Below are 16042 nucleotides of genomic sequence, written 5' to 3' on the forward strand. Positions count from 1 at the left end.
GGAGTATAGACACATTTGTCTCAGTTTGAGCTGCACCTAGTCCACTTGTGGCCTGAGAGGGACGCTTTTGTTCCGCAGAGGAGACATTTCCAGATGGGACTTCACGTCTTTTGTACGGTGACTGGCTGTTCACCTCCCCCCAACCTTTCACCATAAAGGAAACTAATGTTGCCCGAACGGTCCTCAAAGTTCCAGCATCTGGTGAGGTCTGCAAAGTGCCTGCATGTGGGTATGACATACCCTGGTGTCTTGAGGCAATCATAGAAACCCACACTCTTAAGCAACTTGTTAAAAACTTTAGCTTCATTCTTTACATCAGCTTAGACGAGTTGAGTGTTTGCCCCAAGTAAGCCCTGCCTCTTAGAAGTTTAGCTTAGCTGTCCGCCTTTGACCTCAGGTCTCCGAGGGGTTTCAGGGAAGTTATGCATTTTGCAGATCATCCAGACGGACGCTGTTTTGTAACAGCAGGAGTGACGCCCTTTCCAGCTTTCTACACACTAAGTGAAACTGAGTCTTCCCCTCCAGGGGCTGGCTGCCAGTCCCAGTGATCCAGCCTCGCAGCCTTTCCAGGTTGAAATGTTTGCTCAGCTGCGGTGGAATAAACGTCAGCCACCCTTTAGAGTCAGGACAAGAAGGAGAGGAAAGCATTCCCTCCTCCAATACGGATTTGCTTCCGTTTTGGCTCCCGCGAATCTGCAGAGTTAACCGGCTAAGGTCGAGTGATTAAGACAGTCCGTGTGGGTGGCGGGAGGAATCACACAACACCTCTTCCAGTTACAGACGTAAGGAGTGAGCTGGCGGTTTCTGTGGTGAACATACTGAGGCAGCAGCGTCAGAGACGTCTTGACTACGATGTCATAACGTCGTGACCAAATTTCTTAGCTAATTTCATTGGCTCCCGCAGCGGGGCTGAGGATTCCCCAGCCTTGCACCTGTAACAACCGTGCACAGCGTCAGAAATCTCCCACCTGGAGTCTGACACGTCCAGACCTGCCGGATTCCTGTGTATGACCCTATAGTGTAACAGGTGACAGGGAAGTACGGTCACCGCTAATGCTTCTGCATCTGTGATACTGTCCCTAGTATGGGTCGTTTCGGAAAAAAAACAGAGTAGATGTATTGCTTGACCACTAGCTCTTATACATGTGTTCAGTAGGTTTTACACAGTGAGCAACCAGGAGATCTCAGGTTCTGGCCATAGAACCATGGCCGGTATCACATGATCACTATAAAGGTTGAACAAAATTTATAAAAAGAACCAACAAGATAGAACTTGAGGGACTCGAACTGATCAAGGCTTACTGCTTGTATTGTACCTGCTTGCCAGGAAAACAGGAAACAAAACCCACCTTTTAATAAAAAAAAATATTCATAATCTCTGCTGGTTTTGCATACAATATCTGGCATTTAATAAAAAAAAAATATGAGGCATCCTAAAAAAAAAAAAAAAAAGAAAAAGCTAACTGGCAAAACACCAACTGACAAGCCAAATTAAGAAAAAATGAGCTTCTCGTTGGGATGAGCACTGGGTGTTGTATGTAAGCCAATCTGACAATAAATTATATTAATAAAAAGAAAAATGAGTTGCAAATGCTTTCAGATAGTGATGATATTGGACAGGAAATTTAAAACAAAAATGGTTAGTGTGTTTAAGTGAAGAGAAAAAAAAATATAAAGAATGTCAACGCATGGAAATAATTCAAGAGTCGAATGAAAGCCCTAGAATAGAAATAAATAATAACTGAAATTACGAATAATTTGATTAAGGATTAAGTGAGGGCAAGATGGAATCCAAAAAAGAAAAGTGTTTAAAGAAAAAGGAGCAGCCATTGGCTTCAAATACTTCTAAGAAAGGAAAGTTAAGGAACTGCGATGGCTTCTTATCTGTGATACTCTTTCCTAGGAAATGTTGTGCCAGATAAACTTCTTACCTGTAAGTTAAGATGATGTATGAGAAATACTCAATGGATGTAGTGAAAGTACAATCTTAACTATGAGCTTAATGAGATCCATTTTGCTGTTTTGTTAAATGAAAGAGAAGAATTCAGATTGGACTGGATTGAGGAGTCTCTAGCTAAAGGGAGGGTGTGTGTGTGTGCGCGCGTGCGTGCGTGTGTGGGATATTTGAGAAACGAGAGAAAATTGAGTTTAAAAAAAAAACTGGAACACTGATGCAGACCCAGATTTGTCTTTCTTCTAGTCAATGCATCAGACAGCCCCATTAGTCATGGCTTTACAGATCAATTTCTTAATCTCCATGGCATTTCTTACAACATGCCTCCTGACAAAGAAATTAATTTCAAGGCAAAGGAAGGGAGCCATGAATAACAACTCGCTGGACTTAATGGATGGCCCACTTCTTCAGAACAGGTAGCTTGGTAGAACAGAGAAATGACTGGAACGCTTTTGAAGACTTAAGACCCTGGGAGATGGTCGTGTGGGGGTTTGGAGCGCCCCCTTATAACCTATTGTACATGCTTGAAAACACCTGTTGGAATATGGTCAACGCCCTATATTCACAGTGTGTTGCCTGGGAACTGATTTGGAAGCAGAAGTAGCTGTTCTATGTATTATACGTGAGAGCTCACGAGACGAATTCTTGCTGCTGGTTCGCCAGACTAGGGTTTGGAGTGTTTGGTGTGTGTAGAAGGAGCACAATCACGGTTCTGTTCAGTTGGAAATTAAGGCAGGTCACTATTGGCGACAGTGTTTCCCACGCCCCTAAAGCAACAGTTAATATTGTTCACAGTGACAGATTCAAATATTAAATACAAGTAAAGGGACCATTTGCGAGATGTGGATAGGCTCAAGGGAAAATAATAATAATAATAATTTTATATATTCCATAATAATAATAAATATATTTATATATTATATAATACATAAATATTATTGTTGTTATTATTATTATATTCTTTTGAGCCTACCCACATCTTACAAATTGTCCTTTCATTTTCTTCCCTTCAAACTCCCCTTTTAATGCACATACTTGCGTTTTGTCTTTGGATCCTGACTGTGGGTCTCCTTTTTGAACCTGAGTATGTCACTCTCACTATGGTCTCTCAACTCCTCAATTATGCAACTGAAAACATCAGATTCATTAATAAGAATGAGGAAAGAACTTACTCAGAAACAATCATGCCCCGACTTCCACCTTCACTTTCTACACTTGATCAGTAAATGAATGGACCCCTGCCTCCTAGGAAGACTGCATCAACCTTATGAGATCCTGACCTGCATGACCCTGGAGACTCATTTACATCTCCTTTTTAGTAGGCTTTAGCGGAGAGCTGGCTCACAAAAGAATGAGCCAGTCTGTGGAGAGACAGCAAGAGGACGTCGGTTTTCCCGGACTACAAAGCAATTTCCGGGGCCTCTGATATACCCACCTTGGCTGTTAGCATGTGTACCCCGTGGTGTGGTTCCTGGGCCCCAGATCCCTTAATTTGTTTCCTGCTACTAGAGAAACTAGATGTCCCCTCGCTCCTCTTAGGCTAACCTATTCCTATGTAACAGAGTTACAGAGTGGGGCTTGTCCTCTGTGTCTCCCTGGGGGTGCTCTGGGTTTGTGCCGTCTCCCAAAAAGGCAAATCCTATCAGGACCTAGGCCCGGACCCAGAGAGAACGTCTGTGCCAGGCCATTGTTGTAGAACAACGAGTGTTGGAGGACTGTGTCCTTTTGTTATTTCTTTGCTGGAAGGTTGTTCTCCAATAAACTCTGTATATCTGCACCTGTGTTGCTGGTGATCCGTGCCCCCTTGCATGACACTGATCATATCCAAAACAATTTTGAAAGCCACTTTTGGTAGTTGGTAGATATTGAGAAATGAGAAAAAGGAAGAGATAAGAAAAAGGAAGAGATAAGAAAAAAAAAATACTTTCAGTCTTGCAACTGTGTCTGTATCTATCTAAGGCCTCTCATAGGCTGCAGCTCATCTGTAGACTCCCAGGATTGGTACAGCGAAAAGAGAAGTGTAAGCTTTTAAGTGTAAGTTTTGGTTTACACACAGAAGTTCAAAGCCACAATTCCTGTGTAACATTCAACTCCGTTAGTTCACTTTCATCTTTTTAAAAGAGTAATAATTTGGGGGGGGGGATTCCTTTTCATAGCCTCGATGTCTGAAGAGGTTACTTACGCAGACCTCAATTTTCAGGACTCCAGTAGAAAGAAAAGTATCCAGGAGTTTGACACAGTTGGAATCAAAGGTAAGACGCTGAGCTTGGGAGGTGTTGCAGGTTGATACGAGTGGAAGGGTAGAAGGCCTTAAGTATTAGTGAATTGACCATGATCCTTCAGTGTGAATTTATTTATTTTTTTTAATGTTTATTTGTTTATTTTGCGAGAGAGAGAGAGAGAGTGAAAGAGAGAGAGAGAGAGAGCATAAACGGGGCAGGGGCAGGGAGAGAGAAGGAGAGATTAATCCCAAGCAAGCTCTGCTCTGTCAGCACAGAGCCCACGTTGGGCCTCGAAACTACAAACTGTGAGATCATGACCTGAGCAGAGATCAAGAGTCAGACGCTTGACTGACTGAGCCGCCCAGGTGCCCCTCCATGAAATTTTAAATTAAGCCTCTCATTTTGACCAAAGCTACTAATGTACAAAATGATTATAAAGGGTTTTTCTTAAAGGTGCTAATTAGTGCATCGAACCCTCCATCTTCTGCGAATTTTCTGTGTTTTAACATCACACTCAAGATGATTGGGATAGACTCATATTTTGATTTTACTGGATGGTGAAACATTTTTTTTTTTTCCTCAGTGAAATGAAGTCTTAGAACAAGAAGCACATGTTGCCCGGGAGAGTCATGGTCGTGCATATTCTTCTTTTTGCTAAGAAAATGCTAGTCACAAATACAATAAGAAAACTGGCTCTCATTCCCCCCCGGCCCATGTGACAAGCACTATCCTATTTGTCTTATGACATAATCCTGGTCATCGCCGTTTTTCAGCAGAGAAACAAGGGTTCAGTGAGGACAGGGTGTGCTTGAGTGTCACATGTATGTCTGGGGATTGGGGAAGCCTCTCTACTTTATTGACCTGCCGGAATTATGGAGGAGAGGGTTCGGAACCGATCAGAGGGGAATAACTCATTTGACCCTTTGAAGCTCTGTGCTCTCATCTATAAAATAGGATAACAATACCTGCTTAATTATGAGCTTGCAGCCATCATTTAGTGTATGCTAATTGTGTCCTTTTGAAAAAGGCTAACATGTTTAATGATTATTTTGTGAGGTTTCAATGAAAGATAGATAAAGATGGGAAATACACCAATAAAAGGTTTTCTTTTTTTAATGTTCATTTCTTTTTGAGAGAGAGAAGCGGGGGAGGGACAGAGAGGGAGAGAGAGAGAAAGAATCCCAAGCAGGCTCCACACTGCCAGTACAGAGCCTGACAAGGGGCTTGAACCCACAAACTGCGAGTTCATGACCTGAGCCCCAACCAAGAGTCAGAAGCTTAGTCAACTGAGCCGCCCAAGTGCCCGTAAAATGTTTTCTTCTTGGCCACGATTTCATTCATCATTTTTTGCTTATTCATTTAACCTAGTACATATTTCTTTAATATTTAAAGTTGACCACACTTGTTTTTTTTTAATGTTTTTTCATGTTTACTTATTTCTGAGAGAGAGAGAGAGAGAGGCAGACTGCAAGCAGGAGAGGGGCAGAGAGAGAGGGAGACACAGAATCCGAAGCAGGCTCCAGGCTCTGAGCTGTCAGCACAGAGACAGACGTGGGGCTCAAACCCACAAACTGTGAGATCGTGACCTGAGCCAAAGTCGATCGCTTAACAGACTGAGCCACCCAGGTGCCCCAAGTTAACCATATTTTCAGTTCCAGGTGCCAAAAATGAAAATGAGAGGCTCTCAAAAAGAATGACAATAATAAATAAGGTCAAGAAGATTTTTCAGAAAGGCGTATTAAAAGGAATTTAACTTCTGTTACTCTTAACTGCTCCAATTTGACCATTTCCATCTGAGAAATCAAATTTTGTTCAGAGAAGAATGTTAAACAGTCCTCTGTAGCAATATGTAATTACATAGGAGTGCATGAACTTCAGACTGAAAGGTGAAGAAGTTTTCTTTAACATTAAACTATAATGGTAGATAAAGAGTGAGATAATAGTGTTTAGATCTACAAATTCAAATTTTGTGAATGAACGTGTTACCACACTGTTAGACATATTATTCGTAAAATCAGATTGTATCACATCTCATTAGCTTACTGTTAGGTCTATTCATTCTTTGAATGATGAGATAATAGCTCAGGGAATATTATGGTTGAATGGGAATAGAGCTCTTTTTCATAAATCTTTACTTAATTTAGTTTCCCTAGTATGGGTTACATTGTGGATTAAAGTTTCTCATTTTATATATGGCATTTAAGAAGTGACTGCTTTGGGGGCGCCTGAGTGGCTCAGTTGGTTAAGCGTCTGACTTCGACTCAGGTTATTATCTCACCCTTCGTGTGTTCCAGCCCCACATCGGGCTCTGTGCTGACAGCTCAGAGCCTGGAGCCTGCTTCGGATTCTGTGTCTCCCTCTCTGTCTGCCCAATCCTCGCTCATGCTCTGTCTCTTTCTCTCTCTCTCAAAAATAAATAAACATGAAAAAAAAATTTTTTTTAATTTAAAAAGAAGTGACTGCTTTGGTTGAAATGTTCAGCAGAACTTAATAGTTTGATACTTGATTTCAATGTGATTTTATAGCCATATGATGCAGTTAATGTTTCCAGAATCTAACTCATCATTTAGAAAAGGAAAAAACAATGTTTACTGGAGGCTACAAAATACTCATATACATACACACACCACAATTCTGGTATGTTAAGCCTAATTATTAGAGAAAAGAAAAAAAAGAAAAAAAAGAAAAGAAAAGAAAAGAAAAGAGAAAGAAAAGAAAAGAGAAAGAAAAGAAAGAAAGGGAGGGTGAGGGAGGAAGAAGGGAAAGGGAGGAAGAAAGGAAGGGAAAGGAAAGGAAAGGGGAGGAACAGTGTGTGTGTGTGTGTGTGTGTGTGTGTGTCTGAAAGAAACAGAAAAAAGAGAGACAGAGAAAACTTTAAAAAATGTCATTTGGGGGGCGCCTGGGTGACTTGGTTGGTTAAGTGTCCGACTTCGGCTCAGGTCATGATCTCACCATCCGTGAGTTCGAGCCCCGCGTCGGGCTCTGTGCTGACAGCTCAGAGCCTGGAGCCTGTTTCAGATTCTGTGTCTCCCACTCTCTCTGACCCTCCCGCATTCATGCTCTGTCTCTCTCTGTCTCAAAAATAAATAAACGTTAAAAAAGAAATTTAAAAAAAAAAAAAAAAAAAACCCAGGCACCCTAGCCCTAGGAATGTGCTGCGCATTTTTTTTTTTTTTTTTGTTACTTCACTATACTGCCTCTAAGTGTGTATGTTTCTTACCTACCACCTCTGTCAAGGAAAAAACGTCTTGGAAACATTTCATAAATTCGTCCTATAGATTCTAACTTCAAAATGTATTCTTAATGGATTCATGGGTCATCACATTCTCTATTCCTAGTAAAGCAAACTACTATCCTCTCTCAAATGGCATGCTACAATAGTTTTCTTGCTGTTCTCCCTGCTTGCAACACTGAGCCCTATGATGAATTTGTTGTCCAGAGGCAGTAACAGTGATCTTTCCAGAAAAACAAAACAAACAAACAAGCAAAACACAACTCAATTATTTTCCTGTCTTCATTAAACCTTTCCTGTTGAACAGAACTTTTGACTAATTCAATACATAAATAGACGAGAACATAATTCTTACGAAAGATAGCACTTGAAGTCATATTTTTACCTTAGATAAGATCTTGGCTATATAGTTCTTTCACTGTTAACTATTGTTCAAAGTCTAAAAATTTGTTTTACATTATACTTTCAATTCTCTCTAAACTTCACAATGTTACAGCAGCAACTAAGAGATGTGGGACATAACACAGATCAGAAATATAATGAGCTTATCATGTTATTCCTGAATTATATTTTTGGAAACATCTAGTATCCATGTATATACCAATGATGATAATTTAAATCAGGTAGTGATTTAATAATGAATAATTTATAATATAAAGTTTGCAATTCTTGTTTTTTTTTTTTAAATAGGGAAATGATCTATTTGAGGGTTTCTGTGTTTAGCAAAAGAGAAACATCCAACAGAAGTTTGTTGCTAATAATATGAAGAAATTCGGATATAGAAATGATACCGATCTGGCCTACGGTTTGGCTGAAGGGAGGACACACGGAGACATTACAAGAGACAGTCTATCAATTATGTTCCACAGCCAAATTCTCAGGATCTGGGGAGGAAGAACCTAAATAACAAATGATTTTCTTTGACAATCACAATCATCTACTCAAGACAGGATTGCTCTGATTGACCTATTAGTCACCAGCTCCCCCTTTCCCCCAAATTTGTACAGAAAAGATACATTATATATTATACGTTGGTTTTCTCAAGTCTCCTTTTTAAATCCCATCTTTGCCTCCTTGTGTCTTGGATCAGCCTACCAATTAACGGCCTCTCCTGTGAGAACGAGTTTGCGTGCAAAAGAATTAGCAACATGTTTTTTACTTATTCTTTGAAAAGCTATTTTTAAATGGCCTGGAGTTTTTACTCACTCCAGAGGCAGAAAGAAATAAAGGCAAAATGAATGAATGAATGAATGATTCAAATGAAGATACATACCATTTCCGGCCTGTTCCCTCATTTTGCTTTCCACAGCACCTGCTGCTACTTCCCATGTGTGGCATCAGAGAGCCTTGGCTCTGATTCTCCTATGCCTTCTGCTGCTGATTGGACTAGGAATCTTAGGAAGCGTATGTACGTATTATCTATGTTTTGACGGAAAGGGAAAGACACTTAGAATTCTATGAGTTTCACAAGACAGTATACTCTTGATTTGAGGCTTTGGGATGGTTGTAGGTGAGATACCCACAAAAGGTATTGACAGCTAGGTACTTAAATACGGTAGTCTGTTTCCCTCACTCCCGTGAAGTGACTCCTTCCCTCCATCGCCCACGGGCATAATACTAGTTCAGCAAAAAGAAGGTGATGGGTGGGTTGAGGGATTAAAATATTTTGTCATTTCTTTTCTTTTTTTTTTTTTACCTCAAGTTTACATAACTTTGAAGAAAGAAATGAGAAAATTGAATAAACTACAAAATATCAAAGAAGACCTTCAGAGAAATGTTTCTGTACAATTGATGCATAGCATGAATAGTTCCCAGATGATCAGGAACCTATCTCTCACACTGCAAGAAATAGCCACCAAATTATGTCGTGAGCTTTACCAAAGAGAACCAGGTAATCCTATATTCCTCTGTGAGCTATTTATTAGACAATGAACAAAACCTTGGAGTCACTGAGAATTATTTCATCAAAAGCTAGCAGCCTTTCCCTGGGATGCCATTATTTGGAGAGAGGAATTAAACGTACTTGACAAAGGACTCACTGTGCAAAGAAAAATAAGAAAGTAACAAAGGTAGGCCCCAAATTGTCAGAGGATAACAACTAATAAAATATTAGACCACATACAGTTTCTCTAATCTGAAATTTACTATTATTCTCGGCACTGAGGTCAATAGAAAATAAGGAGGAGAGGATAAGTCACCTCTTTATATCCTTCTTAAAGGATAGAAGAGAAGGTCTTTATAGGTGACCTTGTTCCTAAACGTCAGTCAATGTTTGATGAGAATCAATAGCAAAGAAATAGTTAAGTCTTGCCATTCGAATTGGGAGTAATTGGTCTTTCAATATCTCTAAAGTTCCTATAGTTATTATAACTAAAATATGTTCTTTGTGCTTTTGAAAACTCCCCCAAGTATTCAATGTCAGACAGCCAGAAACGCCCTAGTTGGAGATGGGTTGATGCAGGCTGTGGGGTTGATTCTTACCACACAATGTTTTTGTGATTAGATTTCATTGCCATGTAGTAATTTAAAAAATGGCAAAGAGAGAAAAGTAAATTAATTCATCATTATTCTGGACTCCGGAGTTAAGAAAATACACTGGAATACCCTGGACATTTAATTTGAAATGTATTGTTCAGATTATGTTTTGGACGCACTGCGGTGGTATACAGGGACCTGGAACACAAGATTCAGGTTCTTCACCTTTCATGTAAAAGCAAGAAAGACAAGTAAATTTGGTAAATTCAACACAGAGGACAATGGGAATAATGAGAGTAATGAAGATCGTCAACCCAAACCAAATGAAACTACGTTCTTCTTTCAGAGCACAAATGTAAACCTTGCCCAAAGAAGTGGATATGGCACAAGGACAACTGTTACCTAGTAACTAAGAATTATGTCACATGGCAAAAGAATGCCATGTTCTGTTCTGCTCAAAATGCCAGCCTATTGATGATTAAGAACAAAAGTGTATTGGTAAGATCCCCTGTATCTCTGCCTGGGAAGAAGGAAGTCACTTTTCCCATCATAGAATAGAGAGGATTGAGGCGTGTAGGAGAAAATTTGTACTAATCCAGACATGATTCTCACTTATTTTAATTAGGGTATGAGGTGACTGACACTTAGGACGTTTATTGCGAGGTAGTATATCCGAGGTGTGATCCAAAACCGTAGCTTAGGACCTTAACATCCATGGACTCTCAGAGGTTGGGCAGATGGGTAGGTTTGGGGTACCCAGAATCTTTTGGGCTGTGAGCCTTTCCAAACCACAACTTCAGAATCAACTCTCAGAACACAATTTCTGAGAATTTACCTAAAAAAATAGAAGACCTGGAAATCATTCTTAAGGGTTACCAATTCCATAAAATTTACATCGAGAAGATTCTTTGTTTCTACCATTTTGTATTTTTTTAACTAAGAGAAAAAGTCAACGCCACAACCTACAATAAGAAGATAGGTTGGATAACATATGTATAAAAAAGTAGGGATTAAGATGGGATGTCAAAGGCAAGTGCCAAGCGGATATGTTATACTGATTCCCTGGGTTCCAGGAAAAGTGAGTTCTGTAGAAGATGTATGTGTGTATTTATGTATTTATATTTATTCATTTTCTTTTTCTCTAATATCTAAGTGGTATCTCCATACCATTACGTATTCCTCGGCATTTCTGTTCTCTTGGATAATATTCATAATATTATTATGAATAATAATTGGATAATATTGGATAATATTATTTAAGGAAAAAAACTCATGTTCCCAAAAGTCTCGGCTTCCCTACTGTGAGAATCTTTGTCCGCCTTTATAGCAGCAGGGGAAAGGAAACTATGGTCGCTTCTACACCCCATCCTTCTCAAAGGATCCACTCATAGTTATTTACTCAAAAAAAAAAAAAAATGTCTGGATATGAGTGAGAAAACCTTACTTTGGCTACAAAAGTCTGGACTAGATCTAAATTCTAGTCTGTAACCACTTCTCGTCTGACTTTGCTATGTTTTTCTCCTGCTTTTCCTGTTTCTCTTAACTTGTGTTTTAGTGGTTAACCACCTACTTTGCCCCTAGACTACTGCTCTATATTTGAATCTTGAAGTTGGTGAACTTCACAGAGCCTAAGTTAAAGTAATGCATGGACCGGTAGATACTTTCCCAAGTGAAGCAGTAAATGACATATAAGTGTTGCAGGGAATCTTATAGTAAGGGGCACTTTCTTTCCTTTTTTTTCTAATGACCTCAAAAAGTAGTAGTATAATGTCAAAAGATGTTACCTTAAAACAGTAATTTGTCACAAATTATGTTGTGAAGTAATACACAGAAATGGGAGACAATTGTTTTTGTTTTTGTTTTCAACCTCTATTTCTTGTAGGAATTTGTAAAATCCAGGAACTTACGTAAATACTGGCTGGGGTTATCTCCCAGAAAATATTACGCAGATTACAAGATAGTGGATGAGACAATTTTCTCCTCTGACTGGTAAGTCTTTATTCTTATTGAACTTTTGTAGTTGGTTGGAGTAAAGGTGTGCTCTCCATTAGCATTATAGATTACAATTTAAACGAGCTGTTGTTGAAATTGCACCCTCAACATCTTTAATGCGCTTAATGATGCAAAAACGTTGCCACAAACGTCTTCTCATTATCTTGACAGGTCACTAGTGAACGTATTTGTAGTAGTACAGTAAAAGGGAATTCCCGTAGACTTTTAACTCAGCAAATTATAGAGGCCAACAAAATTCACTGGGCTCTACCCTTGTGCTTAAAATTTGACTAAGTGCTGAGATTCAAAGGTGAAAGAAAGACTGATTCTTCCCTTCATTACTTAACCATTGATTATATGCACAGACTAAACAATTCTATATATAAAAAGGATATAATGTGATAAATCCTTCAGTAAGAATACATAGAACAACCAAAGATAAATTTTAGCTCTGAAATTTGTGTTGTAAACGACACTTAAAATGGCCGTTTTGAGCGAAAAATTTAGAGATAGACTAGAACACTTCCAGCAAAGAGGATAAAATGAGCATGGGCATGGTATATTACATATATGGCATACCTAAAATATTTTGTCATGTAATATATTAAGAAAGTGCTTATAACTATACCGTTATAAATTGATTCACATGTTATATTTGTTCTACCTGTAATGAGGGGAGGAGAGACAGACAGAGCACGTATAAAAACAATGTCACAATTCCCATTTGTATTTTATAATGCCTGAAAATTGGGAAAGAGACAGGATTAGACTAAAGAAAGAATCCAGAACGTCAACCTGCAGTGTACTGCCACAAGCCCACACGTTTATACATATTTGTCGGCTGAGGACACGTCAAGCAGGTATGACTGCAGGGCAGTTATGTTGGGGTCCAGCCACACTAAATACCCTGAGATTCCTGCGCACTCCTCACAGTGGGCCAGAAGCAAATGCAAGTATTGATGAATTTGTTTTTTTTTTTTTTTTCCCTTCAGATAGGAATACTAGATGTAAGAATATGGGTCAGGAAGACTAAGCAGCTGTGTCTTTGGGAGTTTGCAATGACAGGATAAAGGGGGGATACTATGTGTACAAACGGAGGACGGAAGGATATATATTTTTAAAATCTCATGTGGGGTAAAGGACTAGCGGTAACGGTAATGTGTATATCAGGAGAGAGTACAGATGAAATCTTGTTTTGAAAAAGAAGAATTTCCATGAGTTTATTTGTTATTATTGCTAATGAGAAGATAATCTATGGTGGAATGGAAAGCATAGTATATATTTTTAATTATTAAGAAATAATACCAAAATAAAAAAGTATATAATAACATATATACGTTATATACTTATATACGTATATAATATATGAATGTATATATGTGTATATATGGATGTATATGAATATATATGAATATGTACGTATATGAATATATATGAATATACATATATGTATGTATATATGAATGTATATACATGTGTATATATGAATGTATATTTCATTTTGTTTTTTATTAATAATGTTATTTTTGGGATTTATTTCTGGAAAGGGGTTGTGATCAATGACATCTGTATTATGTCACTTCCAATAAGGAAATTTCACTTTTGAAAATTTAACTGATGAACTTATTTATTTGTTATGAACTGATGAGCTTACTTATTAATCATTAATAATGATTACTGGTGATCATTATTTGTTGACCCAAGCATTGATACTACATTTTTTTCCCAAAAGATAATATTTTCAATTTATAAGTTTGTCTTGGATGCATAGTCCTTGCTCAGTAATCTTATATTAGGAGCTGGTAATTATTCAGAACTTCGGAATAAAATCTCTGAAAAAATGGCTTGGGGGGAAATGTCACTTGGAGACGATGTTGAACTGAAGGTGTCACATATTAGGTTAATTCTTGATTTGAGTGATTATGAAAAATATTTGAAGAGACATTGTCGAAGATTTACTACTGCGGCCAGACTGGAGAATCTAATAGAATTGTATTACTCTAAATCATATTAAGTATTGGAGAAAGGAGGCGGTACCATCTGGAAGTAAAAGACAGCAAATATTCCAGGTGTAAAAAACCGGAAGAGGCAGGCTGAAATAAGATAGCATTAGCTATTGCATATCTGCTGATACATATGAGTAGCCGGGATACTCTTCATGCTCCAAATAATAATTAAAATGTATTTTTTTTAAATTTTTTTTTCAACGTTTATTTATTTTTGGGACAGAGAGAGACAGAGCATGAACGGGGGAGGGGCAGAGAGACAGGGAGACACAGAATCGGAAACAGGCTCCAGGCTCTGAGCCATCAGCCCAGAGCCTGACGTGGGGCTCGAACTCACGGACCGCGAGATCGTGACCTGGCTGAAGTCGGACGCTTAACCAACTGCGCCACCCAGGCGCCCCTAAAATGTATTTTAGACAAGGGAGACCCAGGAGCAATGATGTGGTGGAAAAGTAATTTTGTTTCCTGTGAATCCATTCCAAACTTTCTACTTGCTGAGCGCATTCTTTCTTTTCTCTTTTAGGTTTGTACGAAATACAAAGGACGTTGATGACACCATGTTTTGTGGCTATATAGACACAATATATGTTTCCTATACACTCTGCTCTGACTCAAAGAATATTATATGTGAGAAGCTGGCTAACCCAGTGAAGATTGAGAACACACTAATGAGTGAAATACCAGATGAAAAATATGATTAGTGCAAGTAATTTGCTATTATGCTGCCATTTAAGCAACTGCACGGAGCATACATCTTGTGACCCGCACAAATGGAGTACAGATGCTATGAGACTAAATCTCTGCTTCTCTCCTAACCATGTACATTTGTAAACTTTCTTTCTCCTCATTGGCTATGGAACAGGAGCCTAAAGTCATACCTTATCATCTAGATACAGGCTCAATTTATGTTGAGCATGAATTCAGTGGGTTGGGTGAATATACAGAAAACTGAAGCTAACTTTTCCCGCTTTTCCAGAAATAACAAGGCAAATACCCACCTTATAGAACATCAGGGAAAATGAAAACTAGGAATTAATTATATCGAAAGGATAATACATCACGAGCAACTGGAATTTATGCTGGTAATACTGTGGTAGGGTCCCCTCCCTAAGGAGAGAGAAAAAAAGTAACCTGGCTATGCGCCTACGTGACAATATCCCTCATGACCTTGTAAACTGAGACTACTTAATCGACTATATGTTTGTGTGTGTTGCCATATATGGGAAACAAAGAAATAGAAAACGTATAGAAAACTATGCCACGTGACGTTCGGTGCTCAGTTCTTCGGGTACGAACCCAACTGAGCAGTGCTGGCACGAATAAAGTTGCTTCCTGGAAATTCAAAAGCCTCAGTGTTACAACTCTCTGTGCGAGAATCCTGCTACAATACAGGTTGACTTACATGTTAGGAAAAAAAACATAAGAAAGAGAAAGAAAAAATTTATTTTAATAGATGTGGAAAAGCATTTGAGAAAACGTAATACCTAAACTCTCAGGAAACTTGAAGCAGAAGATTTCCCTAATCTGCTAAAGGAAGGTGACATCAAAAGAGTGAAAAGAAAAACAAACCAAACAAAGGACTAATAACCACTTGTAAACCTAACACCATGCTTGTGGTAAAAAAAGTGAATGTTTTGCTTTTGAGCTCCGGACCCAGATCAGAATGGCCTTTAGCATTTTGTTCAGTAACCTGGAGGCCCTGGCAGTAAGATAAAGCAAGGAAAATAAATTTAAATATGTAAAACATGAGGAAGGAAGAAATAAAACATTTTTATTTGTAGCTAATATATTTGTGTATGTGTGTGCGTAAAAACGATATAACTTATAAACCATTAGAATACATAATTTATCAGAGTTGTTGGATAAAGCCTCAAAATACAATGTCAGGGTGTAACATCAATCATATTTCTGTAGGTTAGCAGTAAGCCATGGAAAAACATTTAAAAAGCAATATCATTTATAACAGTATCCCAAAATAAAATAGTCATAAATGTAATAAAATGCGGAAAACGTTCTGCCCAATCCTGGTTCCTTCCCCTCTCTTGCACTGAGGGTGCTCCCTAATAATTCCCCACCCCCCCGCCCCAGTTCGTTAACCTTGATTTCAGAATCTGCTTCCTGGGAAACCAAGCGTGCAAGTGTTGCTGACAAAATAAAAGAA

At 38.6% G+C, this 16042-nt stretch overlaps 1 protein-coding gene across 2 annotated transcripts; it reads left to right on the forward strand.

The window, feature by feature from the left end:
- The first annotated feature begins 4008 nt into the window (after nucleotides 1-4008).
- Nucleotides 4009-15666, forward strand: CLEC12A (C-type lectin domain family 12 member A). 2 transcript variants are annotated; one of them, XM_030321669.1, is made up of 6 exons: nucleotides 4009-4206; nucleotides 8718-8816; nucleotides 9111-9299; nucleotides 10230-10381; nucleotides 11766-11872; nucleotides 14405-15666. In XM_030321669.1, the coding sequence occupies exons 1-6, from the start codon at nucleotides 4116-4118 to the stop codon at nucleotides 14580-14582; spliced, it is 816 nt and encodes a 271-aa protein (XP_030177529.1). In that variant the 5' UTR covers nucleotides 4009-4115; the 3' UTR covers nucleotides 14583-15666. The 2 variants fall into 2 exon arrangements, with proteins under 2 accessions (XP_030177529.1, XP_030177530.1); XM_030321670.1 differs by lacking the exon at nucleotides 8718-8816.
- Nucleotides 15667-16042: the final 376 nt, after the last annotated feature.

Source organism: Lynx canadensis, chromosome B4, assembly GCF_007474595.2.
Source record: "Lynx canadensis isolate LIC74 chromosome B4, mLynCan4.pri.v2, whole genome shotgun sequence".
In the NCBI taxonomy this organism is placed as follows: domain Eukaryota; kingdom Metazoa; phylum Chordata; class Mammalia; order Carnivora; family Felidae; genus Lynx; species Lynx canadensis.